Source organism: Cyprinus carpio, chromosome B9 (genome assembly GCF_018340385.1).
Source record: "Cyprinus carpio isolate SPL01 chromosome B9, ASM1834038v1, whole genome shotgun sequence".
In the NCBI taxonomy this organism is placed as follows: domain Eukaryota; kingdom Metazoa; phylum Chordata; class Actinopteri; order Cypriniformes; family Cyprinidae; genus Cyprinus; species Cyprinus carpio.
In genome coordinates, this window is record NC_056605.1 from 19,878,582 (window position 1) to 19,896,531 (window position 17,950).

Genomic DNA, 17,950 nt, shown 5'->3' on the forward strand with positions numbered 1-17,950 from the left:
ACCTCCTCCTGTGCCCTGGCCCGTTCTCGCAGCAGCCCACTGCCCATCCGTTAAATGGCACGCTGCAAAATCTGACAGCCCTCATCCAAACTACCAGCCAGAACCACTGACCGTCCCGGCCGACCCCCCTCCTTTCCCAGCAAGCCCCCCATGTGCAACCACAGCTCCAGAATAAATTGGAATGGAGAGTTGTTCTCTTGCAGATTGTTATAGTGGATGCTGCATTCTGCCTTGAGTGGATTTTAATTAGCCCGATTAAATCCACTTCACTGCTGTATGTACATAGGCCGATGTGATGTTAAAGTAAGCTTATCGCCACAAGAATCAACAACAACAGTTTGTGCCTTCAGTTTGCCTGGAGCAAGTCTTGTGCTTTTGTTCTATTTACGGCTGGTTTTCATTGCAGCAGCTTTGAAGTCATTTGCGAGAAAGGGTCCTGATTTACATATCGTGCTCTCGGTTGTTCTGCCATCTTTTAATAACTCACAGTCATTAGTTTATGGTTCACTCCTTGTTAATGTACAGTTAACTTCTCGTTAAGACTCTCTTGTTGATTCTTGAGCAATTATTGAACACAAAGCCATATAGTTATCATTTTCAAAGCCTAAGTGTTTTGTTATTTTTTTCTGTGCAAAGTATGATGTTTTCTGTCCTATTGGACAAATTATCTTGCTGTCACAAAACAAGCTAGCACAGAATCTTCATAGAAGCTGCTCTTCATGATGACTTTACATTTACATGCATGCCAATTCTAGAGTTTTCCACTTCTTTTCCAATTTGCTTGGTTATTCAAATGCTTGCTGGCAATGCCAATATGAATGGGTGTTCACACCGAATGCAGTGTTACTTTGGATAAAAGTGTCTGCCAAATACTTAGAATGTGAACGTAAAAGCTCTCTTTAAATTCCATGCTTATCAAAAATATTTTAAGCATAAACCTATTGAAATGTATGAATTGCTGAATTTTCTTTTTTTATGTTCTTTGAAGTGTAAGTTTAGCATTCTGTCTCTAAACTTGAAATTCAGGGGAAACTATTGAAATTCCAGCTTGGCAACAGAACTGTTAATCTTGAACAATGGCGCTGAAGCATTAGCGAACTATTCGGCTTGGGAAACTGCGTCCAGCTGCCCCTCCATGTTTGAGTGAGGTCAGCCTATCAGTGTCTTGTTTAGAAACAGGAACTCAAAGGCCATGTGGTACAGGATGAGAGCCCAGTTTGAGAGTCTACTCTTATTTAGTCCTCAGCAACCACGACAAAAACCCTTTGATATCCAGGCCTTTAAACCATGAGAGAGGCTCTGATCTTGACATTTTGGTTGGAACTTCTAAAGAAAAGTAACATTTTATACAATCTGGTTTTTAAGGGTCTTTGGTTGTTTGGTTGACGAAGCGGCATGCAATGAGCAGATGCAGTGAGATTTGCTCGCATTCGGCTTTCACAGATCCGGGTTATCTTGGACAGCACTAGTCTGGGAGAGCAAATGTAAACAACAGTTAAAAACTGCATGAAGTGGTCCTAGTTATTTTGTTAATGTAACCTTCATCATAAAGTGGTGTAATTGTAATGTTGGCACATGTTTAGGGCCTTTGTGCACAACAGTGTTTTAAAACAGCACTTGAGATGTTTTTCTTCCATAGTATGTCATTTAACACCACATTTACACTGCTAGAATAGCGTCACTGATTCCTGTTATATTGAGCAGGTGACTTTATAGTTAACACATATAATGCATACAAAATATCACTAAATGTCTGGGGTTAAGAGTGTGTATGTGTGTGTGTGTGTGTGTGTGAGAGAGAGAGAGAGAGAGAGAGAGAGAGTGTTCAAAAGTCTGGGGTTGATCATATTTTTTGTTTTTTATTGTTTTTAAAAGAATACTCTAATGCTCAAATATATGTAATTTCTTTTTATTTAAAATAAAATAATTTGAAATATTATTACAATTAAAAAGTCTGTTTGAATACACTGTATATTATTAAATGTCAATTATTCCTGATATATATATAGATAGATATAGATAGATAGCATATATATATATATATATATATATATATTATATATATATATATATATATATATATATATATATATATATATATATATATATATATATATATATATATATTATTAGTGTCTTTAGAGTCTTCTTTTAAAAACAATAAAAAATTACTTTTGAACACACACACACACACACACACTTGACACTTTAACAGTGTCTCACAGCTATGCAGGAAATGACATCATGGTATCATTCCATCAGTCTGTCATCAGGTAGACACAGTCAACTAGAAATGCAGCGCGACTGGGAGAATCGACACAAAAAGAGGTTAATGAAACATGTAGCCCTTCATGAAGATGCAAGATTACACTGTCATAAACAGATCAGTCAACTCTAAAGCGACTCTCCTCACACCCAGTGTCAGCAGCTCATAATTGATGTGCGGTATTTGGCTGTAGTGCAGATGGAACAATTCAGATGCATTAATTCACCCAGTCCTCGCTGGCACAACCTCAGCTTTGAGTATGCGATCGGTCCTCAATAGTCACTGAAATACACAGGGTAAATAGAGTGAAATTTGGCCGCGGTCTCTAATAGGAGCAACGTTAAGTCAGTAGATAAGCACTTGCTTATCATAAGCAAGGCTAAGTCACTCTTTGTGTACTGATGTGAAGTTAATCTGATCTTAATTTAATTACACTATTAGTGGAAGGAAGCACATACATTTCTTATTTGTTATAAGAATGTTCTGACAATGAGCAGGTATGGGGCAGCCCGCATGTTAATTAATAATGAACATTCTGACAATATTCAGAGGCATGACAGCATTAAGCCAGTCTGCTGCTGGTTCCTTTGCATATTAATAGATCCTTCATTATTATTTAATATGACAGCTGCTCCAAGGGCTACGATCAGACCCCATCTCTATTATTTGCTGTTTTGTGCGCAGTATGACAGTACCATGTGATTCTTTATTTGTCAAAGTCCCCTCCCCACGCCGCCGTCTTGCGCCCGCCTGCCCGCTCATTCTCTCTCAGGCTCAGCTGTTTATATATGGCTGAAGAGATCCTTGTGTCTGTGAGAAAACAGACATGGGCGTCTGAATCTAAAGGTGACTTTCAAAAGTCGAAACATTGCGATCTGCTATTCTTGCTTTGCATACTAATGAATGCTAATTGAGGAAGGAGTGGGTTGTTCGTTGTGATGTTCAGACATGCACAGGCACTACGAGTGGACTTGTTGCTGATGTGAAGAACGGTTTGTGGATGGGCACTCTGATGTAGATGTTACAGTCAAACACCCTTGTAGCCTACGTTGGATGTTATTTGTGATCTAATGAACCAGACTATCTCTCTGGAAAGATATTGAATGATAATTTAGAGGGGGATCCATAAACATGAATACAATTGCCTCTTGCATGTAGTTTGTAGAAGTGCTTCTCAATTGGTTTTACTTCATTATTTATTTATTTTGATATTTGATATTTAGTATTTATCATTTTATTATATCTGATTATATACGGTCTCAAAAACATGCCTCAAACCATGTTTATCCTATATAAACTAATATTGAATCTAGTCTGGGTTGTATATCCTTTTTCCTTTTGTGGTGTTGTTGAAAATGGCAAAATTTTTATTTATTTATTTATTTATTCATCATTCATTCATTCATTCATTCATTCATTTATTATTTGTTGTTTATTTGTTTGTTCATTCGTTTGTTTATTATGATCGAATATTTTATAATTAGTATTTATAATTTTATTATATCTAATTACATATAGTCTCAAAAACATGTCACAAGCCATGTTTATACTATACAAACTAATATTTTATCTAGTCTGGGTTGCATCTCCTTTTTTCTTTTGTGGTGTTGTTAAAAAATTGCTAAACTTATTTATTTATTTATTTACTTTGATAAAATATGTTATCATTAATATTTATAATTGTATAATATCTAATTATATATTGACTAAAAAAAAAGGCACAAACCTCAGAACAAAGGTTTAATCTAGTCTGGGTTGCATCTCCCTTTTCCTTTTTTTTGTTGAAAAATGGCAAAATTTTACTTTATTTTTTTATTTATTTACTTTGTTAAAATATTTTATAATTAGTATTTATACTTTAATTATATCTAATTATATATTGTTGCAAAAACATGTTTATCCTATATGAATGAATATTTAATTAAGTCTTGGGTGTGTTTGCTTTTTCCTTTTGTGTTGTTGTTGAACATTTACTTATTTACTTATTTGTTTGTTGGTTGGTTTGTTTTTCAGTGGTTGAAGGATCAGTTTGTCCTAAATTCTGAAAAGTTTATTTAGAAGTAAAGCCTTTGCCTCTAATAACAAAAAAAGTCGTTTTTAAAAGTCGTCAAAGCTTATTTTACTATCAACAATAATGCAGTTAGTAGCATATGTTTTATCTTTGACTTGACCATTTTTGACTGACATTCCACCAGCTGAGAGCCACTAGTTTATGCTTTGATTGACTAATTGAGCAGGAAATTATGGTAAGCTGTTTATTGATAACATCCATACCTGCAGGACATTCCATATGGACATATCCATTTAGTTAATAAATTAATATGAGAGATGTGTTTAATGCATTACTGAAGTGCATAATTGCCGGACTAAAAATTCCCCTAAATGCAACCCAAGTGCCCGACTTTTTCACGCAAGCAACTGGAAGGTGATTTTATTACTTTTTTTTTTCTCAGGTCTCTGCTCCGCATACATCTCATTTAGAAAACAGTTGACTCTCTCCCATTAGACGCAAATGAAGATTGACCTTCAGTGCGACTGGAGGCCATATTTATTATGAGTGGAGGGAGGGGGAAGTAACCCCCCCCCCCCCGCAGCTGTAGGGCATGAATATACAACAGCAAACAAGAGCGGCCACTCCGACACTGTGTATACGATTCATCAATATGGTACTGATGTACTTTAAAATGCAAACAAGCCCAGAAAGCCGGTGGCATGCAATGTTGCCCACACCATCTGCCTATCTGCTGCTGGGGAGGTAAGGTGGCGTATTATTGCCACATGTTCAATATCTTTCTTTTTCCCTTTCTCTTCACGCTCAGGAAAGGAGACAGAGGCCAAATGGCCACAGTTGAGTCATGTCAGTGAATGTGACAGTTTACTGATGATGAATTTACCAATTGGCTTCCCTCACGTGGGGTGGAGTGGGGGGTGGGGCAAGTCAAACGGGCCATGAGCGTATCTCGGATTGATGGTACATTAGAGGATTTGGGGATTTTAAGGACTATGTTCTTGGAAAAATTTTAAATCCTGACTGAATCTTTTGCTAAAAAGCAATACATAGTATATCTCTCAAATTAGCAACAAAGACAGCTGTGTAATTACATGGAAATAACACATACAATTGACTGACTAATATAATGTAATTTTTATCATATGTATTCAGTGGATTATTTATCTGCCACAATAATGTGGAGATAATTATGAAGTGCTTTTCTTTAATATTAATATGCAGTTAATCAATTGGCATATCTTGTAATTAATTGGATTTGTTTTGAATTGATTAACAGGATAATAAATAAATATACAGAATTAAGATCTGTTTAAATGTTAAAATGCATTCAGTTATGACATTTAATATTTTTATGAAGTTGCTCAGCCCTCTCTTTGCCTTCTAATCTCATACATGAGACTATTGTACTGTAACCATTTTCAATACACTGTATGTATAAAATGAGATGGAGATCACAGGATTCACTGAACACCGCTTGAAAAAAAAGCTCAGCTTTGATTCATCCATTCACATCATTTCATTAATCTTCATTCATGGATTCAAGGTCTCTTTCAAGGATCCTCCTTTAACTTATTGTGAGTCTTACAGGTGTTTTGTCATTGAAAAAGAGTAAATGACAGCGAGTCAGTTCTTTATCCAATCTCCCCATCTCCGCTGTCCTCCTTTTAAACAAATCAAACAATGGAAAAAAAAAAATGATTGCCACTGGAGCCAAAAGTATTTGAATCGCAGCGTTCCTGTTCATTCAGAGGGAATGACAATGGATTTGAAGTCAGATGAGAGCATTTACTGTTTGAGATGTTTCACACATTTGCGTGTGTATGTGTGTGATTTGAGCGCATCTTCGGTTTCCCACTGTTTCAGACTGTTTGTTTTCACTTTGTCATACATCCCCACCTGTTTATTTACAAACAGAAACCATGGCAACATGTCAGTCCTGATATGTTCTCCTGACTCCATCTGTCACCATCAAAGCTCAACAGTGTCATCTTTGCATTTAGAGAGAAAAAGAGACGGAAATCAGAGAAGACGTACATGACAGTTAGGCTTCCTGCAGAAAATGTTGCATCAGTCCAATGGGGCCAGCTGTATAATCAAAAACAGCACTGTACATGCTCCCCCCACCCACAATTCCTGCCGGCCGAACTCACAACCCTTCGATGATGATCTCTAAACCATTTAGGCCACGACTTCCACCTTCCTATGCTACACTGAGTTAGGCTAGTGATGAGAGAAAAGACCGTGTCAAACAGAGAAAAGACCGTGTCAAACAGTTAAAGAGCGGGAAGCAGTTTCCCCCTTCTTTCTGAGGTAAAGCCCTACTCAAAGTAATGTGTGATCTCAAAAACATGAGTTTAAAATTATTCTTATGCATGTTTACATAAATAACATTTCAATATTGGATACTACTGAATGCTAAAACTGGATACATTTCATTTTTAATTTTTTTTTTTTTTTTGCTGATCTCAATTTATTGTAGGATTTAAAGCAATCCATTTTAGCTTTTATTTATTTGTTTACCAAAAATGTTGAATCTGTTGTTTAGACATTAATATACAATAATGCAACAATCAGAAAGTTTGGGGTCAGTAATTTATTTTAATTATTGCTTTTTTCTTTTCTTTTTTTTTTTTTTCTTTTTTTTTTAGCAAAGATGCTATAAAATTAAGTGAAAACAGTAATATTGTGTAATATATTGCAATTTAAAATAACTTTTCTATTTTATTATAAGATTTATTTCTGTGATGACAAAGCTGATTTTTCAGCGACCATTACTTAATTCTTTAGTGTCACATGGTCCTTCAGAAATCATTCTAATATGCTGATTTGGTGCTCAAGAAATATTTCTTGTTTTTATCAGTGTTTTCTTTGTGATATTTTTTTTTCTGGAAACATTTTTCTTCAATAAATAGAAAGATCAAAAGAACATCATTTTTTAAAACAGAAATATTTTTTAACATAACAAATAGATTAGATAGATAGATAGATAGATAGATAGATAGATAGATAGATAGATAGATAGATAGATAGATAGATAGATAGATAGATAGATAGATTCTAGAAGCATTTCTTAACCAATCATTTATTTTAAGCCCATTTTAGATGAACCTTTATGATGCAGTGACTCCATCTTTATGTCCTCCTGCTGTAGGCCTCACAGCCGCCGCTGCAGCAGCCGCGGCCGCTACCAACGCCGCCATCGCAGAGGCCATGAAAGTGAAGAAGATCAAACTGGAGGTGATGAGCAGCTACCACGGAAGCAACACCCAGCACGGGGCTGACTCAGAGAACGGAGACCTCAGCTCCAGTGTCGGTGAGTCACCATCCACCAGCAGCATGACTCACACTGCATGCAGGCCTGGTATTAGCAAACGTCTCGTGATCCGTCACAAGTGCTCAGGCAAGACACATCACAGTTTACACTTAGGAGTAACATACTTCTCAAATGTGTCTTCTGTGACTCCTTGTGATCAGGTTTTTTTTTAGGGGAGGGTCTCATGACTAAATGTTGATTAAATGAGAAAAAACCCTTGTTTTAGCACATGGCACATGAATAGGTGGGACTCATCAGGACAGATTAGTGTTTGCTACAAATGCAATGCAGTCGTATGTTCACTTCCTCCCCATATAGTTTAAGCATTCGCAGGAGCCTAATTTCACCTGTGCTTAGCACTGTCCAGTCAGATGAGCAGAAACTGACCAGAAGTACTTAAAATATCTAAATGCTAGTGTTAACAGGGTTTCATACTTTATATTTTAAGGGATAGTTAACCAAAAAATGACAGTTCTGTCATCATTTACTTACCCTCATGTTGTTTCAAACCTGTATGACTTTTTTTTGGAACACAAAAGAAGATATTTTGAAGAATTTAACTGTTATTGTCTAAAAAATATTTTTTCCATCAGTTGGGTCCAAAAACACACTTTGACATTTTCAACATATCATCCACTTATAATCCGCAAAAGAAAGTCTGTTTTTTAAGTTTAATTCAGTTCTGGAACAACATTTTTGAGTGAGCTATCCCTTTAAGAACAAACTGATCTGCTGTTATAAAACTAAGCTTAATTCCTGTTATTTACCTACACAAAATTCTTAAAATATGTTCTTGAACTCACATAAACTGCAAACGTCCAAATCTATAAGGAAACTCGAAAGCTTTGTGTAATCTTCTTTTGAGCAGTCAAGTTTGTTTGGTTGATTCCAAATTCATCATTAGCAGGTAATGCACTTTTAAAGTAGCTACACATCAAATGCATCCATGAGCACTTTATCCCAAAGCTAATAGCTATTAAGCGAGCCGCTAATTCAATTTGGTGAAGGAAATTGGTTTTGAATGTCCCCCGCTCCAATTAATCGTTTCTCAGATACATTCAGATTTTTTCTCTCTCTTTGCAACATTACTTAAAGCCATTTTTTGTGGAAATTACACTGTTATATTAAACCACAAATCCATTACAAATGATTCAGTTACCATAATCCCCGAGCTGAACTGTGCACGTGTGATTTCCATTGTGAATATCCACCCTGCGTAGAGGATTTCCCAGCTGCATTTGACACTAGGAGTTTTGGCAAAACACGTCGTGCTCTAAGCAGATTTATCGAAAGGAAGCCACGTGGAGCTGAGGTCATCCAACAGCGAACGATGGCAGGGGGCCGCGAGGTCATCGAAATAAAGATAAATGCGAATCGGAATAGGCGAGGCTGCGGCAATGGGGCTAATAAGAAACTGTTTTTATCTTTTTACAATTTAAATTGTAACCTTGAGCACGCAGACTCCCCGAAGAATAATAATTCCCGGGCCCAGCAGTGAGCGAAGGAGCCGAACTAGAGAGGCATTAGAAGCTTTGAGTGAAATATATGGCCGCGACGCCTCTCCGGCCCATCCACAATCAATTGGATTCTTTTGCTTTAATATTTACTCGCAGCGATGAGATGCTAGTCTGCATGGTGATGAACAGTCTACCTCTGGCGTTTGAAGGTGACCTGTCACCGCGTATGGACAAATCTCTCGCTCGCAGAAATGTAGAAAATAAATCATTAAAGGCAGGCGGGCCTCTCATTCCGGGATTTAAATCACTCCCAGATTTATGATTTAAATAAATGCTTTGTTTGGTCAAAAGAACAGAGGCTAAGACAAATGATGTTTGGTACTGAAGCCATCCTAATATTGATTACTGGATGTCAGTGCAATCTCTTGTTTATATCAAGCACTCTCCTGTGACGGGGTGGCCAATAGGAGTCACCCACATGATAAGAGGGCGAAATATAGCTGCCTCTATTCAGCCAGCCAGAGGGGAGAAACAAGCTCCTTTCAGCCTTTAATTGCAACATAAATTAGGTTTTTAAGTGAAATAGACAGTGTTTTCCATTCCCCTTCTCCCTGCGAATTCCCTCACTGCTCCGGATCATTATGGCATTAAAACAGAAAGGTCATTTCGCCAGAGAACCGAGAGAGATATTGCATCTGGGTGTTTTAAAAGTGTGCCAGAGGAAACGCACAACTGTGAAAATAAACTCTTAGCTGCGGTGCGTTGGTCTGCTGACTTCTGCTTTTCCGAGCGCTGTGATTGGCTCTAATGCTTTTGGACTGCGAATGCCTATTATGTTCTACTTATAGGCGCTTTCTGCAGCTGGAGTCCAGAGTCTGAAATCATTTGACAGATATAGAGATGACTTTAGAACAGAGGAACTCAGCTAAACTCTCCAGACAGGAGTGGACAATGTCATGAGCAGGAAGTGAGCCGGTGCTATATTAAAACAGCTGCTTATGCTATGAGGTTTTATTTTGAGACACTTGGTTACATGCACATGTAATTATTTTTTAAAATGTCACTTTAACACAGACCACACCACCAATAATAATAATAATAATTTATTATTAATAAATAATAATAATATAATAATTTACTACTACTACTCCTACAAATAATAAAAATGCATTACTACTACTACTTATAGTACTAATAATAAAAATAATTTATTATTACTACAACTACTACTACTGCTACTGGTGATGTTGTTGTCTCTGTTGTCTGTGTGGTGTTATCTCTTCTAGTGACATTAGCAAATGTTGTTGTTGTTATTATTATTATTGTTATTATTATTATTGATGGGGTGGTCTGTATTTATTTATAGTAGTAATCCATTTTTGAAAGTGATGCAAAAGTTGCCACTGTAAGGGTGTTGTGAATGGTTAAAAGTACATTCAGTAGAGTTTCGAAACTCTAAAAAAAAGAGATTTTTCGAAGTGGTAAATAAAACTCTAAATTTTATTAGCATACTTTTAACAAGAAAGTACTATTATTATTTTATTTGTAGAGTGTTGTGTATGGTCGCAGCTAAATAAAAATAATTTAATCTAATACTATATTAATCTAATACTATAGAATAATTTTCTATTCCTCCGCTGAAATATATTCTGATGGAGATTTGCAGTACAGTCTAGGACAGATTTAGTCTGAAGTGTCAATAGTTAGTGTGTGAAGGACATCGTACTCTCCTCTGGACTTGTTGGTGTTGATACAGATTGGCTGGGCTAATGTTTCTTCTGCATTAAATATTCAACTCAGTCACTCTCACCAGCTTGCATCACTATTATTATTTGCAAAAAGAGAGCGAAAAACCATCAGCCAGTTTAAGTTGGAGCCAAATAGCCAAACACCCTGAGCGAGAGAGGAGGAGGTGAACATGATTAAGCTGACGCGCTCGCTTCCCTTTTGATTCTTCCCCAGCTTTTTTTCCAAAGAGGTGGGGGTTCCCTTCTCTTACAATGTGGATAGTTCCATTGACTCACAGGAAACGGCACAATTACAGATCACAAACCAAGCAAAACATGCGCCTGGAAGAAACACAAACAGCAATCCATTCCCTCGCATTGAATTGACCTGAATCAAAACCAACACCTGCCCTTTTCAAGCAAGATGAATTGTTTGCTTATTTATTCATTTTTATTTGCTTTTTTTCCCCTTTCTTGCAACTCACGCATTTGAATAACTCGCACCAAAAAAAGTAATGATGTAAAAATAATCTCTCTCAATGCTCCCACTGGGTGCCATTTTGCATCTGATTCCTTGCCACGGCAACGTTAATGGACCTTAAATCCTCTCCGTAATTAGATGGGGGAATTGTGTGTAGCACCAACCAGATGATGCTGCCATAATGAAATAAGCGACAAACTTTCAGGCATGTACGTGTGCGTGGGTTTGTGTGGGTTTCTGTGATTTAGCAAGTTAGCGTGCTCAGACCCGGCCCAGACCTGGCATCAGGGCTGGTGACAGGTGTATATGTTGGGGACAGAATTAAAAGTGAAGGGGGGGAGATGATGGGTGGGCCTCCCACCATCGATGAGGTCAGGCCGCTAATTCCGCCAGGCTTCTTCTGGCAGAGGAGGCCAGCACTCAAGAGATGGATCTGCAGAGAGACCACAGCTGTAAGCGTGGAGGAGCTAATTGGTCCTTATCTTGCTGTCCCATTCATCTTCATTTTTTACCAATTACCGAGCATTATCTGTGTTCTCGGTTGGATATGGGAGTTAATCCTTTTTGGTTAAGCTGCTGGTGCAGCTTGCAAATTTCCACTGGTGGAGCGGGTGAAAGAGTCAGAGTGAAAAACAAACTCGGGAAACTTCTCATCATTGTACACAGGAAGGAATCGATTGGAAATGACATCACGGGAGGGAAGGAAAAAAACAGTGGGGAGGTGGGGAATCAATTATTGGTGTTATAATTCAAGTTCTTGTTTGCAAACGTTGCAGGGCCATTGATTTAGTTGTTTTCATTGCACTTGCCATTATTGACTTGTTAAAACCATATTTTCTTCTCATCGGTGGTTTCAAATGTGCAGCCAATCAACCGGTGGTGTTTCAAATCTTGTAATAATTACTCAAAATGTATTAAATTGTGGCAGAATAGAGGCAGGAAAGGGCCGTCTTTGAAGCAGTCAGAATCTCTCTTATTATACACTTAACCATATGGATAAGCTTGCAAACACATTAATAACTGTAAGACTCATGCCTCTTATTGTACTTGTTACACTGTCAAGAGCGATCTCGTCAGAAATTCATCGCATCACTGCGTCAAGAGCTCGACGATGCTTTTAACTGACACTGAGGAAGTCGGTAGAGGTGCGATATCTGTCTGATGAGCACTGTCACATTTCCTCAGCACCTATCAAAAAACATAGACCCTAAATCTATTGCCTTTATAGCAGGCACATCCATCATGCATCGAGGCTGTGTTGCGTCTTTATATCAGCCAGTTTGTACATTGAGCCCTCATTTAGCATAAAGCGTTCGTGCTCAATGCCGGGTCTCTTAAAATAGCTCCCCATAGAGGATGGATTGAGTGAGCCATGCCTCCTGCTCTTTGATAGGGATCTGTTTGGTCACACACAGCACCAGCTGTCATCTCAGCCTCGACTGCTGTGATTTAATTAGTCTGTTTATGTCCTTTCTAATAATAAATCCCACACTGTGGAAGGACAAATCCTACAAGGGTTGCGCTTTGTTTTTCAATCTGGCAGCAACGCACTGCTAAACGTGGCCCGGCAACGGCAAACAGAAGAAAGTTTTTGGTTTAATCGTGTGTGTCTGTTTGACTTTCACTTTTTCTTCTTCTCTTTTCTCATGCCTTCATCTAAGTTAGGTTGTTATAGTTATAACTTATCTCTTTTTTTTTTTCAGATGAAATTTGGTTAAATATTTCTTAAATTGATGATGTTTTCTGTGTTTTTTTTGTTTCCAATGATAGATTGATTTTTCCAAAAGAACAGTAATTTTGCCACGTTGTTTTGTAAGCGTTTAATCCAACAACTAAAATACAGTGAATATTTGAAAAAAGGCATGTTTTCCAAACTGTATTACACTGAATGAACACATATTTATAATTTAATTTAGATTTTTTTTTTTTTAATTTTACATAATTATAAACATCAGTATTTCCAAATATAAAATGAAAAGTGATAATATATATATATATATATATATATATATAATATATATATATATATATATATAGATATATATATATATATATATATATTAGTAAAATAATTGAATACCATACAATATGTTAGTTTTTAGTATCTAAAAAAATAGTAAATAAAAAATAAAATAAAAAATGCTTCATGGACTATATGTAAAGAAAACATGTAGATGTGTTCTGTGTTTCTTATTAACATGAATATGAATGACTGTTTATTTAAACATAGTTTGAATTGATTCAGGTAATTAACTTATATCTAGTTTATAGATACTCTCTTCAGGAAACTTACCTGGCAAAGTGCAATAAAATCATCATCATATTCATGATGTTACTTAAACTAAATCACCACAAGTACAGTATGAAAATGTGATATATTTTGCCAGAAGTCTGCTGAGTGAAAAACCAGCCAGCAGCTAAACGGCAAAAACACGTTTTTCACTTCTTAGCCACATCTGAGTCGCACCGGCAGAAGTCAGGACAATGATTCATTCCTTATTACTTGCTGACTGAATCCCACCAGGCATTTAGCATCACAGATAGCCAGTTTCTTCAAAACCACCTCACCTGTGTCAGTTTACAGTGTTGAATGCTGTTTTATCTCGCCTTAAACATCAGCAGGGCTCTTCACGGGAAGGCAGGAAGCATTAGTAATAGCTCTGAGACCGCAATGAGAACCAGGGCTGAGTTTAGAGAGACACGCGGCCTCTCCTGGGCATTCATTTCTGAGTGCCTCTATTAGTGTGTTGTGCTCCTGGGAAGCAGGTGACAGATAAGTGGAGAGCGCCACACATTTTAATAGAATTTCAAAAAGATAACTCGATAATCACTTACTTTTTTAATGAAGTCGAATTGCTTGTTTTAATTCCGGTTGCATCGACAGTTAAGCATCAGCATAAAATTGAATATGCATGATTTTGGGAGAAGGGGGAGTCGGGTGTAAAAATGTGCAAAGCGCTGGTGTATACAAATGCCTACAACTGCAGAAACAGATTACAAAATGGGAATTGATTAAACATTATTTCTGTAATGATCCGTATCATGCTCTATCATCTCTGAAAAGCAGCACAGCTCCACGTTACTGCAGTGAGCCAACACACTACATGTTCAAGCAGATATTTGTGTGGACGCAATGAAATAAATAAGTAACCGGTTTACTTGTCGAGCCTCATCAACATTAAAGCTCGTTCTTCATTAATTGGATGAATTAATTTTGAGCCGTTTGATTCCATTGTGAGATGTGGTGCATTGCCTGTCCCTCTTTACTAATCTCTGTCAGGTTGCATTTATAAGTGGAATTGAGTGACCTTTGGAGGCAAAGATAGGGATGAAGAGATCTGCGCAATTTGAAAAGACAATGTCACATGGTGTAAATGCGATGCATGTAATAAATGACATTCAACCTTTCACACACGATAAGCCTCCGCGGTCCATAATGTGAAAGATGCATGTGCTTTGACTGCTTTGAATATTCCTCCGATAGGTCACCTCACTGCACTCAATTACGGGAGAGAAACAAACCAACGAGTGATGTGTAACCGCCGCGCCTTATGATGACAGAGAGGATCTGGTGCAATAGGAATACCAAAACAATCAATCCATCCATAATAACATTGCATCAATTAGAACATGAGAAATGAAGGTGCGGCCATTATCACTCACGAGTATCAATCATGCCTGGAGCCCCATTAACCCAAACCAGACAAGCGATCCTGCTCTGGGTCAGGCTTCCTGCCAGAACAAATCATCCCATCGCCTCAAGTTACGTAAAGTAGCCCGCATTTAGCCCGTGTAGTACATGTACGAAATACAGGAATCTGTGCAACTCAACTTTTCTTAGTAACCCAGTGGAAATTTTGAGTGCTCAAGGGTTGCTCTTTCAAAGCTTAAGAGTCCTGTTATGTTTAGTTTGTTTTGCAGAATGTCTTTAGAAGAAATGGAAATACACACTAATACAGTATAGAGCTAGAAAAGTAATGTGGATGTCAAATCAGATCATTTAAAGAAATCTCAACCGTGATTTTTTTCCTTTTCTATTTGGAGACCTGCAAAAATATTTTTAAAGTCAATCCTCTCAATATATTATTTTTTTATTATTATATGTAACATTTATATTGTGCATTTTTTATTTATTTATCTCAAATATAAAACAGTTTTATGTAAAATAAAAATAGAATAAAATAATAATAAAAAAATTGTCATATTTTATTTACTTAAGCCAGTAAATTAACCGGAAATCCCCACTTTCTTTTAATCTCATAGCTGTCATGAAAAAGCTATTGTGATATTAATGAGATCTTTGTTTTTCTTTTTATTGGAAGACCTGAAAAAAATATTTTTTAAGGGTTAGTTCACTCAAAAATTAAAATTAATTCATAATTTACCCTTATGTTGATCTAAACCAGTATTTTTTTTAATCAGTTTTTATTATTATATTTTCTGTTTTCGTTTCAATTTTAGTAAGATTTTTGTTTGTAGTTTTTTTTTTTTTTTTTTTTTGCATATGTGTATACAGTTTTTATTATTTTAAATTTTTAGTACTTTAATAGTAGTTGAAGAATTAAGTTAAACTAATTAAAAATGAGAAATGTTGCCTTGGCAACCAGCTGATATTAAAAGTTGTTTTGTTTTTTTAGTTAATGTTTATTTAATTTCAAGTAACAAAATGTATTTTTAATGGCTTTAATTTTAGTTTCAGATTTAGTTTTAGTTAACTATAATAACCCTGATCCAAACCTGTTTGACTGAATTTCTTCTGTCAAACACAAAATATAATATTTTTTGAACAATGTTCATCATATTTTGAACAATTTTCATCTGTTTTTGTCCATATAAAGCCAGTTGGTTCTAAAACAAAACTGGACCACATTGATTTTGTGCGCATTACACACATAACACACAGTTTTCACAGAAGAAGAAAAAAGTCATACAGGTTTGAAACACATGAGGGTAAGTAATGACAGCATTTACATTTTTGTGTAAGCTATCCCTTTAAGCACATTCAATAGGAAAAGCGATATGACAAACATAACATATCTCCTTTCACAAGAAATTTCAGAATCACAAAAGATACAGCCTCTGCAACGTGTTGCTAATTTTGTAATTAGAACAGATGATGCAAGAGGCTGTCTTATCCACTGGAAAGCCTTCCTATGGACCCCTGCACTCTGTGATTGATAATGCCGTTCAATACATTTCATTTCAGACCCTGAATCAAATGACAACTGCCTGCCATTGAATGAAAGCAATATTTTTAAACTGGACCCTTTGCTGATGATTCCCCCTCCCTCTGTTCTGCCTGGGTGTCACAGTGCCTCGTTGTGGGGGGGATTTGTTATTGACTGGACTTGAATATATTGTACCCTCATTGGAAACATCTGCTGGTAATGTCTGCTCCCTTCTGCTTTTCCTAAACCAGCAGAAGTTTATGGAAAATGATACAGGACACATTTAAGCTGAAACCAGTTCGATTCCAAATTGGGTGTACTTTCAGTAATATCCTGAAGCTTGTGCCTGGGCATCTCGTACCATGCAGGTAATTGTGTTAACCAGCTCAAGTTACAGTGTATGTGAGACCAAACTGTGGAGCTCATCAGAAACAAAATATACCACTGCCTGTTTTTTTTTGTTTTTGTTTTTTGTTTGTTTGTTTCATTTTATTTGTTTATTTTATTTTATTTTATTTTATTTTATTTTATTTTATTTTATTTTATTTTATTTTACTTTATTTTATTTTACTTTTTTATTTTTTTATTTTATTTTATTTATTTTATTTATTTTATTTATTTTATTTATTTTATTTTATTTTATTTTATTTTATTTTATTTTTCTTCCAACATGATCAAAATCTAAATGTCTGCATCTTAGAAATGGCCAATAAATAAAAATAAATTATATTTATTTATTTATTTAAATTCTCTCTAAACAAAGAGAGAGAGAGAGAGAGAGAGAGAGAGAGAGAGAGAGAGAGAGAGAGAGAGAGAAATTAAACAAAGATAAATATTAAGATAAAATGTTCTTCAATGATATGTTTCTATATCAAAATAAGAATGTCATATTGTTTTGTTTTCGTCACATACAACGTAACAAATTGTGACACTGGACCAAAAACACTCCACCATATGCCAAGAACTGCTGCTGGGCCTTTATCCTCCTGGAGGAAGAATAATAAATAAATAATAAAACAATGCTGTCTGTCTCCTCCATAATCCCTACCACATGTTTGCTTTGATGGTTGTGGGTCTGCGTAATTACACTACCTCATCAAACCAGAGATGTTTTGTTGCCATTATTTTTTACACTCACAAGTGTGTAATAGATGTTTTTCTTTACTCTCTGTTTCTTATTAAGCACTCTCACTTCAGAGTGAGCATAGTAAATGCCTATTTTACACATTGATGCAGTTTCTCTGTTCTAGTGGCTTCAAATATCGCCTGCAACAAATACTCAAGTGTCTGGGGGTGTTTTCAGCACTGCGTGATTGTTGGTGATGGTGTACAGGTTACTTTCATTTTTATTATAATTTTTGGAGGGATATTAACAAATTCAAGATGTTACTTTTTATGATTAGCATTAAGATTATAAACAGGAAGAAAGACTTTAAAGTTTTTCTCAATGACACAGAAAGACCGTGGGTGGCTACTTCAAAGTAAAATACCTTCGTCTAACGGGCCTTAATGAGTTACAGCGTTTAA

At 36.1% G+C, this 17,950-nt stretch overlaps 1 protein-coding gene across 5 annotated transcripts in view; it reads left to right on the forward strand.

Annotated features, from left to right (window-relative positions):
* LOC109095754 (dachshund homolog 1-like) overlaps positions 1–17,950 on the forward strand; it is a 109,395-nt gene that overhangs the window by 52,702 nt on the left and 38,743 nt on the right. For all 5 annotated transcript variants that reach the window (XM_042731392.1, XM_042731393.1, XM_042731396.1 and 2 more), the window contains exon 3: positions 7,429–7,590. In XM_042731392.1, coding sequence (XP_042587326.1) covers positions 7,429–7,590 — 162 coding nt within the window. The remainder of the gene's footprint in view (positions 1–7,428; positions 7,591–17,950) is intronic.